Source organism: Diorhabda carinulata, chromosome X, assembly GCF_026250575.1.
Source record: "Diorhabda carinulata isolate Delta chromosome X, icDioCari1.1, whole genome shotgun sequence".
Taxonomy (NCBI): domain Eukaryota; kingdom Metazoa; phylum Arthropoda; class Insecta; order Coleoptera; family Chrysomelidae; genus Diorhabda; species Diorhabda carinulata.
This window is the reverse complement of record NC_079472.1, coordinates 51,638,338-51,663,352: the sequence shown is the minus strand read 5'-3', so window position 1 is coordinate 51,663,352 and position 25,015 is coordinate 51,638,338. Positions and strand designations below refer to the sequence as shown.

Below are 25,015 nucleotides of genomic sequence, written 5' to 3'. Positions count from 1 at the left end.
AGTAAATCTTCACAAGTATTTTTGCTTTATGAAAATAAACGTTTCTCGGAATATTTAATAAATACTTTATTTACTTGTGATCAACTTAATAGTTATAGTACAAGTAGTTCACTAGAATTTGCACATGGATCAAAGATATAATGAGAAATCATAGAGCTCAGAGAAAAAAGACCAAGTGATAGAGCTCCTTCGTGGAAAAAAAAGTGAAGATCTCAAAAATTACTTTTTTTGTCAATATAATATATTCAGTGACATTAAAAGTGTTACATACCACAAAGTTCAATAGAGTAATATATTTGGAGGATATAGAGATTAAGTAAGTTATTTGGTGGAAATCTGAAATGTGGTTGTTTTTGAAGATTTTCGACTTTTGTTATCATTGACATAACTAATTATCACAGAAAATTCCATGTTACCATTTCATTGGCTTCTACCATAATGATCGGGTGGAATGGATAAAAAAACATACTCGAAATTGAAATTTAAAATTTGCTCAGTAATTGAAGGGAGAGCGAATAAAAAGAAATTCGAAGCTCATATGTTTTTTTTGTTCACCAATCCAATTTAATAGTTTCAATTATAGGTAAATGAAGAATTGCGTTATAACTAATGATTCAATATAATCAGTTTATGTGCTATTGGACAATTCTACTTACTAGGTAAAAAATAGGAGCATAAATTCCTAATGCTGCAAAGGCACAAGCAATCATCAGAACCCTGAGGCCCTTACTTTTTAATGGACTAAAATCGAACATTGGTGGTTTTGGTATTTTCGTATGAGACTTCTTCTCTTTCATTTTCTTTCTTTGGTTCTTCAAATGTGTAATAGCTCTTCTTTGTGGATGATACAAATTTGCAGATCTATATACTATTGGGAGAAAAAATGCTAGCGATAAAAGACCAGTTACCGATTGAAGACCCAAACGCCAACCCAATTTCCTAGAAATGAAACATATTATGGTGAGAAAAGTTTTGAAATCATTTCATAATTACCCAACGGCTTCTTTGTAAAGAACTGAAAATAAAGCTATTCCTACTCCGGCACCTGATTGCGCTACCATTTCTACAAACTCTCTCCGTCTTTTGAAGTAATGACCTAAAACTATAGTCGATGCTTCTCTCACGACACCCGCTCCAATTCCCAGAACAAGTCCATAACTCAGAAGAGCCTAGAAAATTTAAAAATCACATTGTACTTTCCAATTGACGAGAGATTTTAACTGAGTTTAGGTGATTTATATAGAGCAACCACAGAAATTATGCATTTCAAGTATGAATGTTAAATCAATCCAAAAAAATTGACGGAAATATTGTCTAGTTCTATTTCAGTCAACTTAAAACTAACGTAAATCTACTCGTGAAAGAATAAATATCTCTAGCTTATCTGAGTGATACAGTATTGGGTAGTTGTGTATTTAGAAATTTTTTTAAATCTGATATTGTTAATATTTTTCGTAAATGAAAATTTCAAACCATGAGATTCGGTATCTTAGTTGCTTATAAAAAATACTCGACCTATTCGAATAAGTACAGCTACACCATGAGTTTGGGAACAATCGTGTTGTTACAATACTCCTAGTCAATTCTTATCTTCCCGAGGCATTGATTGATCATTTTTTCTTGAAGCTTCATACCTCTATCTCGATTTTTCTGACAGCAGCGACAGCTAAGTAATAATTGTCGATTCTTGCTTATTATTTCTCTTATACAAATCAATAATTTGATATTCACTAGACTCGAACTCTATTGATAGACCTCGCTATCACTCGGGCACAAAATGGTCCTCGACCAATTTTTTCCCCGCATATTTCTTGATTATATTTGTCTGCCTTAGAATATATGTACTACATATTTCATTTTTGTTTGTTCATTTCATTCATCATTGCTTTACCTCCCGTAAGGCGGTAAATCGAACATGATTACAGGATATCATAGCTACTTGATCAGTTCATGGGAAGTTTCATATGCATTAATGTGGGTTTCTGATTGATATTTTAACTATACTTTTAATTCCATCTTTTGGTTTGAATCTTGAAGGTGAAAGAGCTTACCGTGATCTATCGTATTTAGTTCAAAGGGTTGATACAGTGAAGAAAAGAGCATATTATTTATGCTCTTCTCCTTACCATATATGCTGAAAAGAAAAATAGAAAAGATCTCTAAATGATTCAATTCTCCTTAAAGCACAGAAACAGAGCAACTCGTGAGACTTAATACTTGAAAAATCATATTAACTGAAGGTAACTGCACTAAGAAACCAGCAAGTAAAATAGTAACAAACGTTTACCTGATGAAATTGCACAGCAAAAGAGGTGAATAAACACGCCAAAGAAATGACCAGACCTCCTAGAAGTGCTGCTAATCGAGCTGATTTTCTTCTACAAATTGCTACTATTAACGGCGATGTTGCAAAAGAGATACACAGACATAATGCTCCCATCCAAGCTAAAAAATAAATGAAAAATCATTAAACATTTTGAATAGATTGTCATATGATACTTCAGGTTGTTGAGAAAAAATACTCCCATCGTGATGAAATTTGTGGAAAAATCATGCAAGGGAATCAAACTTAAATATTGATATTGGAAGATATGGGAAAAAAAGAAAATTCCCATGTCTTTCTACAAAAGTTTCTAAGTAAAAGTATTTTTTATTCGGGTTCGAGAGGGATTCCCATTCACCAGCTGATGTGATGTAGCTATTGAAGAAGAATATCAGGGAGTATTTGCAAATATCAGAAAAACAGTTTTCAGTTGATAAAGTATGGAAATAATTTTTTTTTGGTTTATTTGTTGAGTCTAATAATAGTATAATACATATCGAGCTCGGAAAGTGATTCATTTCGCACTAGTTACTGTAACTGAAACGTATGTGAAATACACTTTCCAACGAGTTGGGTACACTATTTTTCCAACGACTACATAAAAAATTAAATTCTTCAATAAACGTATTTTTAAAATAAGAAAGTGAATTAATCAAAATCACACATGTGTTGAAAAGTATATAAACACGTGTACTGAAAAGTTGAAAAACCCTACAAAATATTTTTCATTTTCTGATAGTAGAGATGACAAAAACGAAAAGTATGAATTTGAAATATTTTATAACTAAAGAACAGAAAAAAGAACCAATAGAATAATATATTTTTTTTATCTATCTATATTGGATAATTAACAAGAAATAAATAATTATTAATTATTTTGTTTTAGTTTTTTTCTGAGACGTTATAAAATTAGAATGTAAAATTGTTATTTTTGTAATGTTTCATTATTGGTTGTACCCCTAACATGTGTGTTTATTGCCTCTTTTTGTGGTATAGATGAAGTACACAAATCATATTGTCTACTTCTTCAGTCTTCTTAAATTTGGCCTTTTGCCTTTCGGCACCTAGCCAGATTCATATTGTATTCGCATATTCCCTCTATCGTTCGAGACCATATATAACATAAGAAAAAGAAGCATTTCGATACATTCATGTTTTGTTATTTTTTAGTATATGTGTGAAATAAGCTACTTTCTTAGGTAAAAATGAGTGTGCAATCTATCATTTTCATAAGTGGTCGCAGGAAAACAATTTGAACTGTTGCGAGAGTTATAAAATAATCAGCTTTCAATATACACCATTTGGTGTTTCACAGGAACAGGAGCAAATATAAACTTTGATATCAAATTCTTATCAGTTGATATGTATATTTTCTAGTTCTGGTGAGAGAAAAATATGAGAATTTAGTATAAAGAATAAAAAATTTAGGGTTTCTTGAATTTTTCGCAATTTCTCCCAACTCACAGAATTATGAATAAAACAAAAAACTTTTTACCAACGAGACACTTGAAGAAGTAAATGATGAAAGTTTGTTGATACTACTACGAACTTGTCCACGACATGGATTTGAATCCGGTCTTGTTCGGTTATGATGGAAGTTTAAAATTCGGCGAATGCGGCGGTCTTTGATGTTTCTTCATGTTTTTATTACAGCGGCGATTTCTTTATATTGTCTTTAAGAACGAATTTCTAGGAAAGCGAATTTTTTATTAATATCGTTTTGTTCGTGCGTCCGTAGCAGCGATATTCTCAAAGGAAGCTCGGGTTTTTCGCGTTTAATCACGTTGATGTGCCGAAAATTTCAAAATAATCGAAAATTATCAAAACCATTTTTTAAATAATATTACAATTACAATATTAAAAAAGGTGTCTAGGCTTTCTCTGACTGTTACTTTCTCTCATACTTCATTCTAACGTTCATTATGTCATTCAGTTTTCAATTTATGAATTAATGTCAAGTATTGTAATCTTGATTAATATTGTGAAGTGTGTCCAAATTCTTATTGATGTCTCCCAATCCGGCCATTATCCCATACTTTAGTTCAAACTTGGAAATTACACCCTATAGAAAATGTTCTGATGACATTTTCACATTACTACCAACTTCAAATCAAATTAAATTTTTGACTTCTCCACAAGGATATGTTGACATAGGTGAAATTGATGAAGAGACAATACAAATCAATATGTCAATATAACGTCAATTTACACTATAACCCATTTAAACAGACATATTTTGTATTATATATATAATAAAAAATAATGAATCAACTTTCTGGAAAATACGTTAACGTGGTGCTTTCGGTGGAATGCGGAAGAGGAATGGATTTTTTGAGAAACAATGTATTCATAACTGCAAACTTCAATGGCAGAATATTAGGTAAGTGCTTGTTGAAAAGCAGAATCTAATTTTTATTTGAATTCAGCGATGATAAAGTCAGTTAATTGGATATAGTGAAATAAAGACGAAAAATATGTGTGCTAGAAGGATTGTTTAATTAGTTTTTGGTAAATTATTTATAACTAGAGTGCTCCTAATCTATTCGAACTTCATTAATATGTGAATGTAATATCAAAAGTATGAGTTATTTAACATGTTATTGTTGACAATATTTCCTATCTCTCATATGAGCGAAACAATCTTTCATATGAGTAGAAAAATCTGTTTCTACAAAGTAATTAACTAAAAAATACTTTGATTGACACAATTTAGGTTAATATAGCGTAAGTATACCCGCATTTCATAAATAGGATATTTTCGAATATGTTGAAGAACGTTGAGTGTAAATAAATGTAAATTTTGATGTACAGCGTGTTGTCGTTAATGAATTACTAAGAGTCAATTTGTTTTAAATGAACTAACACATGAAGATCAATCGAAATAACAGAAATGATTATTTCAAATTCAAAATCAGAAGTTACAACCACTAGAGGAAGGAAATACGGATATAATTAGTGTAGAAAATAAAGCTAGACAAAGTCACGGATTATCAGCAATGCTTTTTAACATAGTACTTACATACTCTAGGATATACAGAGAACAGGGAAAAAAGATTAGCAACGATAAATAAGAAATAAGAATTCCCAAGAAAGGAAAAAGCTCCTAGAGTTCAAAAAAGTAAGAAAATGAATGTCAAACGCTTATAAACTACACAAAAAAGAACCAGATAGAAGAAGACATACTAAAGTATATAAAAGCACAGAGAATAAGATTGTTCGGAAATACACAAAGAAACTACGACTCATCTCTGTTCAAAAGACACATAAAGTAGTGACCAATAGAAAATAGACCGAGAGTAATACCGAAATCCAGGTGAGAATACCAAATGTTGGAAGTCCTGTAAGTACTAGGGACCGTGAATTGGAACGAAGTAGTGAAAGACAGAAAAGAGTAGAGAAAGATCCACCAGTTAAAAATGGATTAGATTAGCTGTAGTATTACTTTTTAGGAGATTGTAGCCATAAGTACACTAAGTGAAAGTGATTTTAATAGAAGCAACGGCATAGAAATAGGCATAGCCACAAACAAATAGTTCATCTTAGAGAAATGATCAATATGCATCTACAGCTAAAATACAAGGATCTAGTACAAGGATACGGAGTTTAATAGATTGTTGAATACGTTTGATAAGGCCTAAATTCATGATGTGATTTTGTAGATTTTCCATGTTTGTAAGGAAAGCGGAACAAATAAACTTACTTTCCGAAAGCAGTCACATTATGATAAACATGAACTGAAACAAAAATCAGATTTTAGGGCAAACGTTCTAAACGTATAATTCTAGTTAAAAAACAAACATCAGCTCCAAGTTAAGTCAGATTTTAGTGCAAATGTTCTAAACGTATAATTTCATTTAAAAAACAAACATCAGTTGCTTGAATTTATGCAATTTTGGTTAGGTTACAACCCTTAAATCGAACAAATCTGTAAGATTTGATATAAGGGTTGTATATATGCAGGCATCGTTGTCAAACAGGATAAAGTAGCCTTTGGGATCTTGATAATTACAGTGTCAAATTTAATAACAGAAAAATCAAACAAAAATATCGATCTCAGTATATCAACTGTTCTGCTTTCGTGAATTATCACACAAGTTTTTTAAAAGCTTTTGTTTTGAAATTTAACAACGAATTGCGTCCAGCAATCCCTTAAATTACTTTATTTATAAAGATCCTGTACATCTTCAAGATGTTTCACAAGAGCTCTGTGGCCTAATGTGTGTGGTTTTTAATCCAGAAAAAGTTTATATTTCCAGATTTTTATATTCAAAAATAATTTGTTAATGATTTTCAAACAACGACTGAGACAGATCGTTAGAGGTGTGATTATAAATTGAAGTTTACTTTCAATATTTACTTTCATTATTTGACCAAAATGCTTTATGGAAATCTTCCATTGATAGAGGTAGCTTGATTGAGTGCCTTTCATACTCATACGATATTGAAAAAATCGGTATTCTGATCAAATCGATTAATTATCAGTTTAGAGTGAAATGGACTATTTGGTCAGGAATCAAGTAGAATGTTTTGGCAGTAATCTGTAAAACTCTATAACCATTCAAAAATATGCACAGGAAAAAACTAGTGTATTTGAAAATTTCAGTTTAACGTACCAAACAAAATTAAGTTATTCTATCGGAACTGAATTCATAAACATACTATATAGATAGATGTTATTTCAGAATTTCTTATTTCTTGGTTCCAAGGCTTCATTTTATGAACTTCATTCTGCACCATATATTAGGTTTAAAAAAATTGCAAATATGGATTGATGCAATATCCAGCTGAAAATACATATTGTTTGGACATTGGGAAGAAGAATGTGTATTGCATATCATAATGAAGTACACAATCAACGTTTAATAAAATTGGTTTCCACAATGTATAATATAAAAAGAATTGTGGTGATTGACCATTAGGATGAATTATATAACCTTAACAGTTTTATTGAAAGTAGTATTGATTTACGCTGTTTTTCATGTGTGATGGGTATAATAATCATTAGTATTTTGTCACCAAACTGATGAATGAAAATCATTATATTTTGTGATAAGCTTGTCCAATGTCTCAGTCGTGAAGTGAAATATAAAGAATTAAAATTATTTGTCAACTTCTAGTAGGTTGGGCATAAATTTCAACGAGTTGATTATCTCTATAAATGACTGCGAGTTAACAAATTAGGACAACGGAGTCTGTAACAAAACTACTAAGTCAACATTACATGAATGCAAATGTAAATAACAGAAGAAACTTCTTCTAATCATCTAATATGGCAAAACTGCCGAAAATTCTCCAAATATTTTATTCTGGACTTGTCGTCAGAAAGGCTTGAGGAAACTGTGGAGCTTCAAATCTGAATTCTTCAGAAAGAAGAAATTACTTTGGTTTCCTCATTTCTGATACAATAAACTGTAAAATGCAACTTACAATTTAGTTTATGCATTATAGTGCCATGGAAAGTAGATTGTGAGGAGAAATGATATTTGCCTCGGAAGCCTCACTAAAAGAATCAGTAGAAATTTACTGAGAATAAACAAATGAATTTTTCTCATTAAATATGCGTGTGTCGATAAAATTTGACCATCCTCTCCACGAGAAACAGCTCCTTTCGTTCACTATTATATTTTTCGATCTCTTTGTTGTAGTTTTCAACAGCGATTAAGGATCCAATTAGTCAGATTTGAATACGAAATATTAAGTTGAAACACTCAAATTCCCAAGTAAATTCAGGAACATTGATATTTATTTGCTACATTGGAAAAGTCAAATATCTAAAGAGATCAAATGCAAATTCGATAAGTTTGCCAGTATGAAAAATGATACGCTCTGCAATTCGCGTAACAAAATTTTTAATGATCCACCGTAGGCAGAGTGAATTCGTATTAGCAAATGTTGATTGTATTGTTGATAGAATCAGTAGGAAGTGACTCTACTCTGACATAAAGAGCTAAGTTGAAATTTTTGGAATCGTTAGTGATATTCGTACTGAACAGACTCTTTACTGCTACCAATAAATATTGGATTTCACATCTATAATGTCTATCGCGCATTTCAATGACCAAGTAATCGTCTTCAGAGACTGAAGGTACACCAAGTTTACCTTCGGATGTGTTCGGTAGATACTTACCTGATAATATTCTTTGGTGTAAATACAATACTATATAAAGGCGGTTGTTTGGAAGATGTTCATTTCAAATTTCATATGATCTCTTTATTTATGTCTAATAGAATGATATACCGCACTTCTTGTGTAGATACATCTACAACGCACTGTAGTTCAAAATTACCTTCTTAATTTTCTCCAGTGAACTGTTGTTCCGATTGTTTTGGTATGATTTATTATAAATCTTCAATGTTTTTGAGAGTTTGAGATAGATTATTCAAAATGTTTTATGGTAATTAAAAAAATCTTTTTCAGAATCAGACACAATTCCACCAGATGAATCTCCTGCGTTCAATACAGAACTCGTTTGGGAAGTGGAAAAGAAAGAGCTTCGTAAAATTAGGTGCGGAAATGTACCTCTTCGAGTTGAATGTATAACGGTAGATCCCCTAAATCGAAAAGAACGAATTGGATTCGCACTTTTGAGTCTTCGAAGTGCCAAAATAGTACCGCAAGTCCTTGCTGATCAGCCAGTGGTTTCTACGTGGCATAAGTTGATTGGTTGTCAAGCGGATAAAAGAAAATGCCATCCCGAGCTATATATTTCATTATCTGTTAGAGATCATATGGTTAACGAACAAGTTAATATCGATTGTCAAAGCGCTGGAATGCCTTTCATTTTAGAAGAAGACATTCAATCAGTGGAGGAGCAATTAGTGACTAAAGAATGCCTGATTAAATATTTCGAAAATGGCCATATTCAAATAGGAGATGATGATGTGGCTAATATTTCCTATACACTTAACTTAACATTGGTGGAGGTATTTAATTTAGATTCACTGTTGACTGAATCGATTGTTTTCCACAATAACAGCAGCAGCAGTTTCTTTTTAACATTTAAAATTCTTGGTATTATCATAAAAACCAAACCGTTCGAAAATCAAATGTGCGATCACGTTCTTTTGAATGAAAAAATCGTTGTCAATTTACTATCAGCTAAAGAAATATTGGAAGATTTTCTTAAAACCCAAGCCGTATCTATAAGTTTTTACCATGGTTATGATAAATTGGGCATAACAAGGCTAAATTTCGACAAAATTTGGAATAAAGAAGCCATTAAATATTTTTTTAAAATTCCCGACGGTGTTGTTCCTTTTGAAGGTACTGATAAATCTCCATATATATCAATTGAAGCCTGGATTGAAGAAAATAATGATGTGAAGGAGGTTGATCACGCTTTACAAGATAATGGTGAAGAACTAATAGAAAAAACGAAAACTCGCAGTATATTTTCAAATGTTTGCAAAACGTCCGCTCGAGATATTGATTATAAAAATATACATAATACGGAGGAACCGGAGAAACCACAAGAACCTGTAGTATTATCAATAACAAAATCTGTAGATACGGTGATTGTAAGCGAAACTTCGACTGACAGATCATTAGCAGTTTTTGATTCCTATGAAAAGTTTATAATTATAATAAATTTGAAATATTTGATATGGACATCTTCTCCTCCGGATAATAAGATTATGTTCAAATTTCTCCATCCTCGAGCTGGTAATTGCACCACAATATTCACAGAAGTTAGTATTAATTTGAATGAAGAGATACCTCTTAATAATTTGTACGTAAGAATTGCATACATATCGTCAGCAACTAGGATAACACAATTATTGAAATATTGGCGTCCAAAATTAGTCCTTGCTGATAAAAATGAGAAATACATGACTGATAAACGAACTATAAAGCTTGATTTTGTTGAGAATGGATCCGTGGATTACGAAGAAGAGTTTATTAGTTTGAATAATTCGTTTCCATTAGCCAAAATTGGTTTAAACGTTAATTTAAACGTGTCTGATATCACAATAGGAGACGATTACGAAAATCTATTTCTACTTCCCGTTATTGTAGATGATGTTATAACAGTCAACGAAATTATTGACTTGGAAAAATGGAAGCACGAGTACAAAATTTTATTCCAGAATGAATCAGAAAATATCAGAAAAAAAGAAATTGCGCGACTTCAGGATGAATACGAAACGAAGAGAAAAGAATTACAAGATAAGTTGAATGAATCATTGGAAAAATGTAAAACTATACAAGATCAATTAAAGAAAAAGGTGACTGAAATGAAAATCGACAAGGAATTCAAGGAAAGCCAGAGAAGCAGTAAAGATTTATATGAGAAAATTTTCAAGGAAAACTGGAAACGATATTCAGAAAACAGCGTACAACAATTAATAGAGGTATTGAGTAAAACACAGAGAGATAACGTTTTGCTTAAAGAAATGTGTGAGAAACACCAAGAAAAACTTTCTAAAATTGGCGAATCTACGCACCCCAAAGCTCAATCTGATAACCTTTTACAAGAGTTAGAGAAGCTTGAAGAACAGTTCATGGGAGCTCAAGCAGCAAAGTGTTATTTAAAAGAAATATTGGCAAAATCGTGCGAAGCTTCAAACAGTTCTGATACCGCGGTTGACAAGAGCAGCGAGGGAGTAGACTTGAGAAAGTATAAAGGATTTTATACAGAACAAGTCCAATTTGAGTAATTGGGAAATAAAAATATATATTCTATATTAGAATTTCAATTTCAACGTAATAGTTTCTTCCAAATGGTACATAAACTGTATCAATCAAGTTATTGACATACTTGGAATTTATAAATTTGTGATTGTTCTAATATCTTCTAAAACTATTTTTTATTTCCTATTTTTAATAACTGCATCAACAAATTTCTACATCGTCTAATTTCAAAACATCTGCTAAGCATTCTGAAAACAAGCAATCAAGCAGCGTACGTTTTATCAATAATTTCTTTGCCATGAATTTTCGATAGTTATATGAAAAATTTCAGATGTTTTTGACGCTATTTAATAATTTGACAATCGTATAAATGTCATTTTTCCGAAAATGGTACAAAATTGAGTGTCAACCTGTTATCGAATATTTATTTTTGAAGGATAATACGCCTTCGTCAATTAAAGATGAGGCAAAGTTTGCTCCCAAAAACCACAAAACCCGCTAGAAGGTCCCCTATAATTACAAGGTCCAGGCGACCCAGTTCCCCAATTAGCTCAAGACCATTTTATATTTTTTTTGTTTTAGTTTTCTTTAGTTTTCCATTTCCTCGGTAAAATTCCAAGTAGTAGGCAGATTGAGACCACGGAATCGAATATATATATATATATATATATATATATATATATATATATATACCTAAATGTATATAAGCGGTTTCTTATTGGGAACGTTTCAAGGAAACACCAAAGTGGACTAACTTTAATAAATTTTCCAAGCTTTCAGATATATATATATATATATATATATATATATATATATATATATATATATATATATATATATATCACAAGATCGTACTCAATCTTTGGATAGAAGTATCTGGTGAGGAAGTAAAAATTTCTTCTTCTTCTTACGTTAGGACTAGGTCCTATATTTTCATCAAGGGATTGCCAGGAGTAGTTGGGATGCTGAGGACCAGCTTTCATACCACCTTATAGGTGGTCGTCCAGGAGGTCGAGTTGTGTCTGGTTTCTTTTCCTTTGCAATTTTTGCTAACAGTTCATTTGGCATTCTGTCAACATGGTCTCTTCTGCGGTTCCTTGCCCATCTTACTACATCCTGAATATCGCACATGTCCCTTATTTCTTCCGATCGAGTAACGTATGTCCTGTTATTGATCTCAGAGTTCGCATTTCAGTTGTTCTTAGGAGCCGTAAAAGTAAAGTAAGTAAAAATTTATAAGGAAAAAACTACAGAGATTTGTACTATGAGTAGTCTCAACAAAGAACAACATATTATTATTACTGCTATAGATATCCAGATATGGATTGAGACTTTTCTTAAATGAACTCGTTTCAATTTAAATATGTTGTCAAAAAATGGGAGAATGAAGGGATAAAAACTTTCTATAATGTTTTAAGTGATGATTCATTTTAGGTCTCCTTTCTGCGGAAATAAGTTTAAAATACCATGTAAAAATTTCTGATAAAGTCCGAAATAGGTCGAAACGTAAGATTTTTACCTGTTATTTAATACTGATTTCCATAGAATAGACTGAAATCAATACAAATTATAACGAAAAATAAAAATTTATTTGAACTAAGTAACCGTGTTGAACAGTAGAAAATTTTATGTTTAGATTTCATTCTCAATAAATAGGTGCTCACCTGCTCCCATAATATACAGCTCTTCGTCTTGGACATTCTTAAGGAGGAACTTCATAGTATAGAGATATAACAAACCGTATGATAATTGAATTCCTGAGGTAAGAAGATGGGCTAAAAAAGCAGCTCCACAAACTAACCATCCCCAACCACCTGAAATTGGTAGATATGTAGATCTTAGTCTATATTACAAACTCATGAGCAAAATCAATTCACAAATTCAATAATTCTGCGTTAATTTGGCGGCAGAAATTTTTTTACACCATTAAAATGATTTTGAATATTGAACAAATCAAATATCACAATGGAAAAATTTAAGTAATTCTTAGCTCTAATCACTACTTGTATGAAATCTAGGTTTTAAATAGATTACGCAAAATATCTCTTAGTTGGGACTTGCAGTAGTTATGGTCTTGTTAAAAAGTAATTCTTTTTTATGGTTTCATTTTTGTGAAGCTAGTACCAAAGTACTAATTTTCTCTTTACCATTATTCGGCTACTAAATTTACATAGTACTAAAAATGGTAGGTGAGGAATAAACTTCTGATTGGATTATATTTGAATTAAATTTAAATTCACTACTTTTGGTTAATGGTTCATTAGTATTGTGTAAATTGAGTTATCTATACAGTGTGCTGTGGTTGCCACGATCATTTCATCTGTTATTTATAATATTCACACTTAGTGCTTACAATTCATTCATACAAAATTCCTTGTTTATCTTCCTTGTATGTATGTATTTTGGTATGGATTTGGGGTCTGTTATACACTGTCCTCATTTCTTGCTGCGATACTGGAGAGCCCAGTGTTAACAGCTGATCCATCAATCCCACTTCTTTTAAAAAGTCTATAATGTGGGATGGCTTCAAACAGCAGTGATCTTTGACTTCTATTCCATACCCTCCCAGGTATAGTGCTCTGGATTTCCTTAGTGCTTCATACTCCGAGAGAATGTGGTTAGACGTTTCGTCCTCTGTGTAACAAAACCTGCAAGCCGTATTATCTATATGATAGGACTAGCGTCTTCAGGTGTTTGTTTAGGTGACAGTGCCCCAATAGAACCCCTGTTAATATACGTAGATTGTTCTTACTAAGGTTGATACAATCGACAGATCTACTCTGGTTATAGTTTCTCAGAAGAGTCTTTGCCTGTCTTAGCCTTTGTAGGTTTTCTCAATAATTGGTTTTGTTCCTATCTACCTTTTTTCCAGTGCTTTTTTCATCTTTCTGTAGCTGATACCACAGAAAGGTTCGGATCTCATGAAGGCGTTTTCTGTACACGCTTTAGCGAACTTATGAGCTATCTCATTTCAATTCGCTCCGATGTGTTCCGGAATCCATTGTAAGGTATTTATTATTCTTGCCTAGCTCATTTAATTTATAGGCAATCCTCAATTCCTCAATCATCTTATGGAATATTAATATAAATGCCGACGCAAATTGATTTGTATTTATTTTCATAAGTTTATGCAGGTAATAACTATCTCCCAAATGCTTCATGCGAATATGGGAAGATTCAGTACAGTTGCAATTTGCGAAGTTTGAATACAGCCCGTCAGGTTGATGTTTGACTAGGGTGAGATAAGGCCTGACCCTTGAGGCAGCCGAATGTGACAGACGAAGAAAATCCAACCTTAACATTATCTAACTTCATATTGCAAAATGTGTTCATATTGCAAAATGTGTTCATATTGCAAAAGACTACCGCTCATCGTCGCGCGAAGTAACGCATCGCGCTGCTCGAGCTTCGATCTTGTTCGTTTTATTCAGCGGCATCGCCTTTGTTGTGCGCTCATGTTTATATTTTTATTCAGTATGGAGTCGAAGTGCGTAGTTGTTTTCTTTTGAAGTCGATGCTTGATTTTTCCCACTGACATTCTTAAGAACTGAAAAAATCTTATTGGATCACTGCGATGTTCATGATAAAGGTAATGGAGTTCGCCATAAGCAAGTCTATTTCTATTAAGTTCATGAACGCCTTCTATTTTTCTGCATTTCTTTAAATTAGCCTTCGCAGTCGTATACTTCTATAAGTAATAATCGTTTGGATATAAAATTCACTACGTCCTTTTGATGCGAAAGCTGGAAAATAACTAAAACGACGTTTAACCAATTTGAACAGGACAACGCTTGTGATGACATCCCAAAAGCGGCATCGCTCGACGCTCAACGCTTGAGCGTCGCCAATATGAACGCACACTAAGAGTCCGTGAACCCCAGACCTTCGTTATTTTGTAAAAGCTGAAAGTTTGTCAGTTAGTTAAAATACCGATCTACATTCATGAAAAAATATAGTGGGATTTTCTTGGACTACCTTCACATTGTTATTAAAAATCACGTTATACGTTGCCAGACACTAACATCGTGGTAAGCCTTTGTCAGATACTCTTAATGTTCATTAAATTATAATTTTACCTACAATGTAGTACTGATTTTTATGTATAACACTGATGATTAGATGATGTTTCCTCATTATCCAGTTATTTTTGATAGTTTCAACCTCTTGCCAGACAACCATGTAGGGTAGCTATAGCAGCGAGCTCAAGGCAGTGGGTGCGATTGCGATGAAATAATCTTATATGCTACAACTACCTTAAATTACTATGAATTTGATTTTATTTTTTCAATAACAAGTTATAAGACATTTATAAAATGATACTAAAAAATTTAATAAAAATCTATTAATTTAATTACAAGTTATTATAAATTATAAAATACATATTGATGATATTACAGATCATCATTATAACGTATGGAAGTTAATGTCATTTTACTCATTATCATCATTATGGTCAATATTATCATTTTCCTCGTCACTGCTACTCCATTTGCCATCGTAGTCTTCTTCGCCAGTTTTTATGAAAATGAGAAAAAGTTAATGCGATTGAAAGTATTGAAAAATGATGTGTTGAGGTTTGAAGTAGTATTTTAGTATTTATACCAATAAATATCTGACGAAATTTGGCAACTGATCACTTTCGAACCATTTTAAATGGTACTGATTATTTTTATATCAAATCGGGTTGATAAACTTCTGGATTTTGTTGATTTACATTATTCCAAATGCTCGACATATAGTCGACTCGCCAAAATTGTTGTAGCAGCTCGGATTTACCCGGTGGCTCCAAAATTTCTTAATTTTACACGGTTAAACGCTCCAATAATATCTGAGACCTGATACGTATTTTCGATATTTATCGAACCGACATTGTATATCTCACATATAACATGTTGAATAATATCAAAAGTGCTTTGTTGTTCATTATTATTTACAAATGATACGTATTCACCAAGTTTAATGAAAGCTTTTGAAACTCTTCCGTTTTTTTAATATTTCAAAAGGCTTCAAGTTTCCTTCCGGAAAAATGCGGGATTATAATAACAACCTGTGAAATCCTGGCAGTTTTATCGTGTCAATTTTTAAAATAATTTTTCGTAAGGTTGATGCCACTTTTTGAAAAATATTGTTGTTAGTTGTCCTATATCGTTTCGTCAATCATCTTCATATAATTGAGTGCTATTATTTTTTGTAAAGAATTTGACATCTTAGGAAAACTTCTTTTCAATTCTATCTTCTAGGTGGTGTGCACTAAAAGTAGCATTAATTCCAATGGAATTTCTTCATAAATTCTCTCTAATAAATCAGTATACAATCAATCATTTGGGTATACATTTATTTTTAAAAAAATTTATATATATATATATATATATAAATTGTAACAAAGTCTTTGCCAGCTATATTATGAGCAGTTTCTTATTGGGAACGTGGCAATGAAACACCAAAGTGGACTAACTTTAATATATTTTCTGAGCTTTCGAATACTTATGTATTCATCGTCTGGGACTGAAATTATGGTCAAATACAAAATAACAGATATGTATGAAAATGAAATAATGAAATTTTTACTTACAATAATTAATTTGATTAAGTATATTTTATCACCTTTAAGGAGCGAAAGCATTTTCGATTTCACTTGTCTCTTTTTTTATTGCGAAATAAACTAACATTTTTACTTTTATCGACTTTGATTTCACTTTAAATCGAACTATTTACCTTTACTTACATTACCATTTTCATTCACTTCTTTGAGTCCATGAGTGTTCACAGCTACCTGAGAAGGTTGAGGTTCTGTTGATTGAGTAGCTGATGGTGGGTGCGATGAACCTTTATTGAATAATCGTTTGATGTATCAACATCATGTTTTTTCTATATGCTCTGTTTAGTTTACCTCAGTTTATTTAGATTGTTTAGATTCTGGGGTAAAGTCTTTTTTCATCACTCCTGTGTCTCGTTAGAAGATAATATTATTTTGCCACAACTTCTGTTACAAATAACACAAATATTGAATTAAAAATACTTGAATGAAGATTGGATATAAGATTATTGCTGATGTAAACATATACTAACTTGAAAACATAACATTAGGAGTAGAAATAATCACTGCGTAGTACGGGGGCGCAATAGACCTAACTAGCCATCTCACTCGTACCTACCTATTTATATACTGCATCGCGCTCGCTTCTATAGTGTACCCTACATGCTTTTTTGGCACCGTACGTGAAGTACGTACTTTAGACACACTTTTGACTGCGTAAGACTTTACTTTACGTACTAGTGCGTAATGAAATATACTTTAGGCAGTTGTGCGTGAAAAAACGTATTATTAAGGTCTCCGTAGTGTAGTCTCAGGTTCAAGTTGCAGTGATGCCATTTTTTATTTTTCTATCTATGTAGTAATAATTGTGTAACATGCCGAAGAGAAGAGTAGATAGATTTAATAACTGCAAAAATTCACCTGATGTTTTGTTAATTTGTTCTAATCTTGAGTGAAATGTTCAAAATAATGAAAAACATATATTTTATGAGAAAAATTAACATTAAACTTCTGTATTTTGATAAAATTTTCGTTAGTAGAAAAAATATTGTATGCAATTCATGAGTAAAGGCATTTTTAGACCCATGTGATTGTCGTAATATTCACATTCGTCAAAAAAGGCTACTTCACACATTTGGTACATAAATAACTATTTTTTCAGAACTAGATAACGGAGTCAAACAGTTTATAGAATCGAGTAATTTCCTTTTGATAACCCATACAGTTCTGTGTGAAAGTTCAATTCATCAATTCAATTCATATTAACTGCTATCATTACATGTAGTGATTGAAGTACTAGTTCACTAAAGTTACAGTTGTCGATGAATGACGCAATATACGGTGAGCATATCTGGATCCCCATTTGTAGTAGCTGACACTTAATCGATCAATGTAGTGAAGGCAAAGCGTTACCAGTTCAGCTAAAAATGAACAATGAAGTTAGTAGGAATTGACTTGATAAATGTTGTTTACTTCAGCTTGTTACATGTATATAAATGAAATCAGAAATCAACAGCCCCCTTATACAATGCAAACTTCATTCATTTTGTTCTAAGTCTTATATCGACTCCTTCCAGGACTCCAGCACCCACAAGGAAGCGTTATCGTCTGCTTCGGAAAAGATTGGCTTAGACCCTAGATAGTCTTCATTTAATCAGAACAAATAACATTGAATTATCAGTGAATCATATAAATGTAGGTAATATTTGACACTGATAATATTATAAACTATTGATGCTGATTATTTATACAAAAATTGGACATACAACGTCGTTCGATCATGTAGCTATCAGTGGAATATTTTTCTCCACAATTCGCTGTTTGGATAGTATTATAAGAATGCTTGGATTTAAAATAATTGGAACAATATTTTTCGTTGTTTGATGTATTTCGACGGTTTAATGATATTTATCTCTTGTGTGTTCATTCAATATTTATAGACAAATAATCATAAAGCTATGCGGGATAACATTTTCAATAAATCTTTCCCAACCTCTCAACTCGTAAACATAATTGTAATATCCATTAACGAACCTTCAGGGTAATAATGTTGTTTTATAGTCGCTGTATCGACGTCCCTTCTTCGTAAAGCAGGTATATTTCGATGCAGGGAATGTAGTTCCCGTTCGTGTATAACTGGGAAGGAATCTTCATCATCAGGTGGTCGATGAACGGGTGTATTTCTATCTGTAACAAAAAAATATGACGTACGATTGAGTATTCATGATTAAAGATTATTTCTTCAAATATACCCATTCCTTAATTTGATTAATTGTGGACAGTATTCAATAAAAATTTCAAAGATCTGTATGATGCGGTTTTTCTACAATTTTGTGAAATTTGTAAGGGTTGAATAAGACGTTATATGAGTGAATTGCAGAGTAAATATCAAAGTAGCTTATAATGCACTCAAAAATAGAGGAAAGGGCAGTTTAAGCTAATACTTAAGGTAATGAAAAGATAGTCAAGAGTCAAAAGATAATATGAATAATAACTGTAAATAGAAACATGGAATGTATGAAAATAAGAAGTACCAGATAATACCAAAAAAAATCAAAATGTTAATGAGCCTAAACAGTAAGTGAAAAAATGAAAGTGGAAATATTAGTTATTTATAGGGAAAAAGTACTAGAGGTTGTGAAAAACCGAAAAATAAAATCTAGTTCTTTTCCCGTGTATAATTATATATGTATAATTTTTTTCTGTGATGGTAAAAACGATGATCTAGTATTGAAAAATCATATTACCATATTTAAGTCAGAAAATTATCGATATAAAATTTGAAATTATTAGGCTATGTTGTACTTATAGCACAATTATACCTGTGTTTCCAAGGAAACTTTTAAAGTAATCAAATAGCTGTCAATTTAATTTTGTGATTAGATTGAAAAATTGTGAACTTAGTGCTTGTTATTTTCAATACAAGTGAAAATGTCTGATTCCGAGTTTTTTTTTTTAACTCCACTGAAATCAGTAGAAGTAGCAGAAGTAGCATCACAAAAATTATTGCCAGCTAAATCGCGAAAAATTCAAGATTCATGGAATGGAAGATAAAAATAAGTTTTAAAATAAGCTTGAAACAGCAATGAATGAAAAATTCTGGTATTATTATGAAAGAAGCGTCGGGAAATCGATTTACGAGAAATATGGGCCAAAGCACCCTACGCTTTTTTCAATAATATTAGTACTTTTCAGTCATAATAGTTTATTTTAGAAATTATCTACTTTTTAGTTTGATGTGCTGTAAGAGCGTGTTTTTTGTTTTTTTTTAACTATATTTTCCACTCTTCAGTTCGATTTATTGTCAAAAATAATTTTTTTCCTTAAGTTCTAATCATTAGTATTGTAAATCTCCAACAGCCTTTGTTTGCGGCCATTGTGCAACTGGCAACCATGGATTTTCATGTATACAAAACTTTAATTTTGCATAAAATTAAAAAAAAACGGTGAATGCAGTTAATTAACAATAATATACCTGTTTACACCTGGCAACCCTAATGTTGCGGCCGACTGAGAGCTGGCAACCATTTTTATTTTGATTTGTGACATCATTTTCTTTCAAATGTTGTAAGATTGACTGAAAAACATATAGCTGCAATTCATATTAGTCTATTAATGGCATTAAAATTAATTACAGGTAATTGCGGCTAATTTTTACAAGGCAACCTGTCTTTAATCCATTCCCTACATCCTCAAGATTACTTTAAAATTAATTTCATAAAAAAAACAGATACCTGCAAGTCAAGCGGTGGGATCTTAGACTAAAATCCTTCTATCAATTTTATCTTCTCTGCATGATTATTATTTGTTCTCCTATAACCAAAAGTAGGTATATATATCCCGAGCTGTAGTCTAGTACCGAAAATAAATTTCGATGTTACACATTTTACAAATACCAGTGAAATGAACTAAAATAAAATCGGGAATGATAAAGTAGGTTCATATTTTTCCTAACGTCTTAGGTTTAAGACCCTTAATTGCTCACTGATGCTCGGAATGTTTCCATGGACACGTTACAGACAAAATGAAATATGTGCTTTTTTTTTCTTTCTAGAAAAACACCAAAGCTTCCGTCATTTGAGTAAGTATTCAACAGGACCGTATCGTACGGAACCGACCCCTATCTTCTCTAAAAGCACCAGGTACGCTTCTACAACAGTGACAACAATTTTCTGGTGGCATTTTATTCTTAAATAAGAAACTATTTTCTACTTTTTAGTTTCATAACGTGTTTTTCTTTGTTTTCAGACTAATTCAGAAATTATCATATAATATATATTAATATTATATATATAATAATTAAGAAATTGTATTTCATTCGGAAACCTGCAAAAACACTTCAGTAAGTTTCAGTCTGCTGTCAAGGAAAGAGTGGAAGCATTGAGTAATCTGTCTATCCGTCTTAGTTAGAGCCGGTAGCCACTCACCGTCAACATCGTCTACGTCATTAAGTTGATCTGAATTAAACGAGATTCTGTAATTATATTACTCATAAACCGCGAGAGATAACAGTACTCAGTTCAGTTATCTATGGGATGGGTATATTTAATCAAAAACTTATAAACAACATCAGAACTTTCTTTTCATAAAATATAAATCAACGAATAGATCTTTATACGGGGTTTGTTCTTTATAACATCTTCATATCTTTTATTAATGTTCATTAACATCCGCTTAATAGTCTTTGACTGAATACTACAGCTATATAGGACAGTTTTCGGAATTTAAATTTTCGAAACATCGGAATTGATTCAGTGTATTCACGTCTATTGAGCGGCATGTTCAATCTGTGAGACTGAGGAATGTCATAGTACTTTAAATTTGATGCACATGGATCGATGAATATGCTGGCGCATTATTGTGATATAGCAGCTAATCACTTCTTGTTTAAATCTTCTTCTGACTGCATCACTTAATGTTTTGAGTTAATTTCAGTGTTTGACGGTGGTTTTTTGTTATGTGAAAGCATGCTCCTTGAAATTGTTGACAATCCATTGCATTTTTGCATCAGAAATACCGATATATAGATGAATAAGTAATAAGAACAGCAAATAGGAGTAGGGAATCTGGGTCATGTAATGACAAGTGCGGATCCAGCTTTGGCATCGTCGTTGTTAAGTCAAGAACTAATAATTTAATTTTGATAACAATATATACAAGTAAAAAGTAGGTATTTTTTTAATATACGTACGTATATTTATTCTTTATTGTACACTTGAAAAACTTAACACATAATAACTTAATAATTATACACGTTCATATTGCCATCTTCTCTTGAAGATATCCAGAGAAGCACTACCACGCACGTAATGAGGCATCTTATTTATATTCCATAACCGTGGTGAATGATTTGTCATAACAGCTAGAGGTATGTCGAGGGGTATGACGCAAAACTCCTCAAAAGTGAAGAGGTGGTACGACAAGGGTTTCCAACAGACAAAATACATATATTTGAATAACAAAACAATTTTTCTTTACCGTCTTCTCCCGAAACGCGTTATTGCGTCATTTACGTCAATGGGTACGTTTTTATGAACGTGGAGAAGTGCCACGGTTAGGAGATCTTCAGCCGTTGAAGATATTAGCCACGATTTAATTCTGCGCAACGTAGAGAAAGACCTTTCTGCTGTCGCTACACTGACAGGTAGTGTAGCCATAATACATACAAATAATACATACAAATTTTTTTATATTAGGATACATATCGATGTCACAATTTGAAATAAGATCAGAAATCCACTGCGGTATGTCCTGGCTCCGCTGCCACGCCTGCCACTTCACCATCCACCAGCCGATATTCATTTACAATGACAGAAACTGGAATGTTATCTAGTAATAATGTATAGTCAAGTATAGTCGGTAGCTAGTTGTTTCAGTTTCAATGTCTTCATTACTATAATCGCTTTTTGGTATGAAAACCCTTAGCCTCACTTATTATTGAATCTAGAAGAGGGATGTATATAGCGCTGCGGAAATACTCTTCAGCAGATTGTATTTGTTTTGATATTATTCTGGGGCATTTTATTTCTACATCTAGCTGCTCAGCTACTTCTTTAGCCCCTTTAAAAAGCTGTCGGTAGATTACATCCACATTTCCTCTTTTATTTTGTAAAACACTTGAAGTATCATAAATAGCGTTCTTAGAAATTTTAGTTTTTCAACTTAGAACTATGTTATTATATGTTGAAGCTTAGTTGTTCCGATTCCGATTGAGGTTAGGTCTAGCTAGATGTTACGTAGTCGACAAGCGCGCGCAAGTGTGGCTCGATAAAATTCAAATTTTTGATGCGTTCATTCCCAAACGTTTGCCATCATACAAAGTTTTATATTATATTATATTAAATTAATTAAATATTGAAGGTATGTAGTTACATAAAATCTGTATGGTGACAAAATTTATAAATAAAATCATTATGTTCAATTAGTGGTCCACCTAAGTCCTGCAACCACCATGTCCACCCCTGGATCCGCCATTGTGTGATGATAAAAATCTGTTAAAGAATCCTGCAGCTGTTTATTAATGGAAAATAGCAATGTGTGGGAAAGAAAAAAGCTTCAAAACATACACATGGATGGAATTTGAAGGCAGGACACTTTTTGCATGTAACCGATGATGAGGAGCCTTTTCACTACCGTCAGACAAGACATATGAATTACAAAATGTATTTTTTAGTGATACTTCGAATTATATTCATCATGCATAATACCACCGTAATTAGAGGAAACAGTCAACATATCTATCACTTTGCTTCAATTTTGACGCAATTTTGTGTTCTTTGGTTTCATGTATAAAGTTTCCAGTATAAAGACTGTCGCTTTGTTCCTGAATTATAGCCTTAAAGCTATGTTTCATCACCAGTAATAATCTATATAGTTTTTCCAGGATTACAAAAAATTTATGAAAATTTTTTGATTGAATTTTTTACATAAATGCAATCCGTTCAAAAATCAATACTTTCAGTCGATATTTGCGAATACTAACGAGATCGTAAGTTTGTGATGGCCAGACCTCACAAAGGTTGCTCAGAAATTTTGATATGGAGATATAAGGGTGCGTTTCTTCTGGAGAGAGCTTAGATTAATTTTACTGAAAAACAGGAGTCAGCAGTAGGCCTAACGAAACACTATTATCATAGAAGCAACATTTCAGGTTTAATAACGAATAAGGTTTAAGAAGTCTATGATTATTCGAACATCTCGTCTCTTAAAAGAAAGAACAGTACTGCTCCATACTGATTTGAGGAGAAACTTGGAGAAAGTGAATTACTTATACTCATTAATATTAGTTATCACTCGCATTTAGACTGAACATGGTGAGAAAGTGATTCTCTGAATATCGCTGAGTTGAAAATTGTGGATGTTTAGTTTAGGTCTATTGAGCGAACACAAGTGGAATAAATCATGATATGATAGGTGGTACATTGAAAGTCTCATTTGGGTATGAGATAGATTCCCAGGATGGATTTCGCGTTCATTAATAGTTGAACACATACTCAATTTTGTGACAACTTTGTAGCAGTATTTGATGTTGTCCATTCCGAATATGGACATATTTTTACGTTGTTCGTCCACCATAGCACACTAGAGCCTAAGCAGCAGTCGAAACTGTTAATGTTAATGGTGGATTTGATCAAATTCATGATGGTGAAATAATCAATGGTGAATATTATGCCATCTTATTGGGTTAATTTAATGTTTAGAACTCCGTTTTCGATCCGGAATAAAGCTTTTTCGTATCAGAAAAGTGCAAGGGTACAGTTTCCATAGCGAAAGTTCATGAATTACGCTACGAGTTTGTTAATAAACTGCTTACTGTATTTCTTAGATAAGGTATATAGTGACATTTTCTTGTTTTTAAAACTGAAGAAATAGTTGGGTAAGAAGAGAATTGATATATGGGATAGAATCATTTCAAACAAATACTCATTTTAATAAACCAGATTATTTTTTTGTCAGGTTTACGAAAAATTGGAGGAAAAAGTCACGCACTGTTAACCTTTGAATATTTGGCCCTACTGTAGAAATGGGAATTGTATTCGAAGAATTTTTTTGCTGAATGTGGTTTTGAGATGGGGTAAGGATTAATTTTTGTGGTCCTACAACATTTTCAAATATATTGTGCAAACAAGCTTGTGAAATTAGTTATTAGGATGGCCCGGCCCAGCTACAATGGAATTTTAAAATTCGGCGTTTTGGCGTGGTACTTTTGATCTGTTTTTTATAAATGACGGACGTGCCTTTGATGAACTTTTTATTATAGGCGGTTTATTACAGAATTTCTTTTAAATGATTTCTGAGAAAGTGAATTTATTTATTTGTTGCATTTCCTTTTATACTAGAATTAACTTATCATTTGAAACTAACAGTTATTTTTAAAAAAATAGTCTTAGTGAAAAGAACGAATTAGTAAGAGTAATAGCAGAAATTATTTAAGTGATATTTATAAGTAAATTATTATAAGTTCAGTGTATTGTACAGTGTGTAAATAAATTGAGAACATGAAAAACAGGGTTCATTTATTCAC

General features: G+C 32.1%; 2 protein-coding genes across 3 annotated transcripts in view; one reads left to right on the top strand and one right to left on the bottom strand.

Annotated features, from left to right (window-relative positions):
• LOC130901346 (monocarboxylate transporter 2-like) overlaps nucleotides 1-25,015 on the bottom strand; it is a 392,606-nt gene that overhangs the window by 10,452 nt on the left and 357,139 nt on the right. The window contains exons 4-8 of the mRNA XM_057812657.1: nucleotides 18,526-18,678; nucleotides 12,620-12,769; nucleotides 2,288-2,445; nucleotides 994-1,169; nucleotides 657-939 (exon numbers count right to left, since the gene is read on the bottom strand). Of these exons, the coding sequence (XP_057668640.1) occupies nucleotides 657-939; nucleotides 994-1,169; nucleotides 2,288-2,445; nucleotides 12,620-12,769; nucleotides 18,526-18,678 (920 nt within the window). The remainder of the gene's footprint in view (nucleotides 1-656; nucleotides 940-993; nucleotides 1,170-2,287; nucleotides 2,446-12,619; nucleotides 12,770-18,525; nucleotides 18,679-25,015) is intronic.
• Nucleotides 4,467-20,671, top strand: LOC130901345 (centrosomal protein of 120 kDa-like). 2 transcript variants are annotated; one of them, XM_057812656.1, is made up of 3 exons: nucleotides 4,467-4,703; nucleotides 8,742-10,012; nucleotides 20,546-20,671. In XM_057812656.1, the coding sequence occupies exons 1-3, from the start codon at nucleotides 4,586-4,588 to the stop codon at nucleotides 20,570-20,572; spliced, it is 1,416 nt and encodes a 471-aa protein (XP_057668639.1). In that variant the 5' UTR covers nucleotides 4,467-4,585; the 3' UTR covers nucleotides 20,573-20,671. The 2 variants fall into 2 exon arrangements, with proteins under 2 accessions (XP_057668639.1, XP_057668638.1); XM_057812655.1 differs by lacking the exon at nucleotides 20,546-20,671 and having other exon boundaries at nucleotides 8,742-11,006.

Bases quoted from the DNA above. Each gene is read 5' to 3' on its own strand.
- LOC130901345 (XM_057812655.1), top strand. From the start codon at position 4,586: ATGAATCAACTTTCTGGAAAATACGTTAACGTGGTGCTTTCGGTGGAA. The intron at 4,704-8,741 runs GTAAGTGCTTGT...AATCTTTTTCAG, and splicing joins CTTCAATGGCAGAATATTAG to AATCAGACACAATTCCACCA.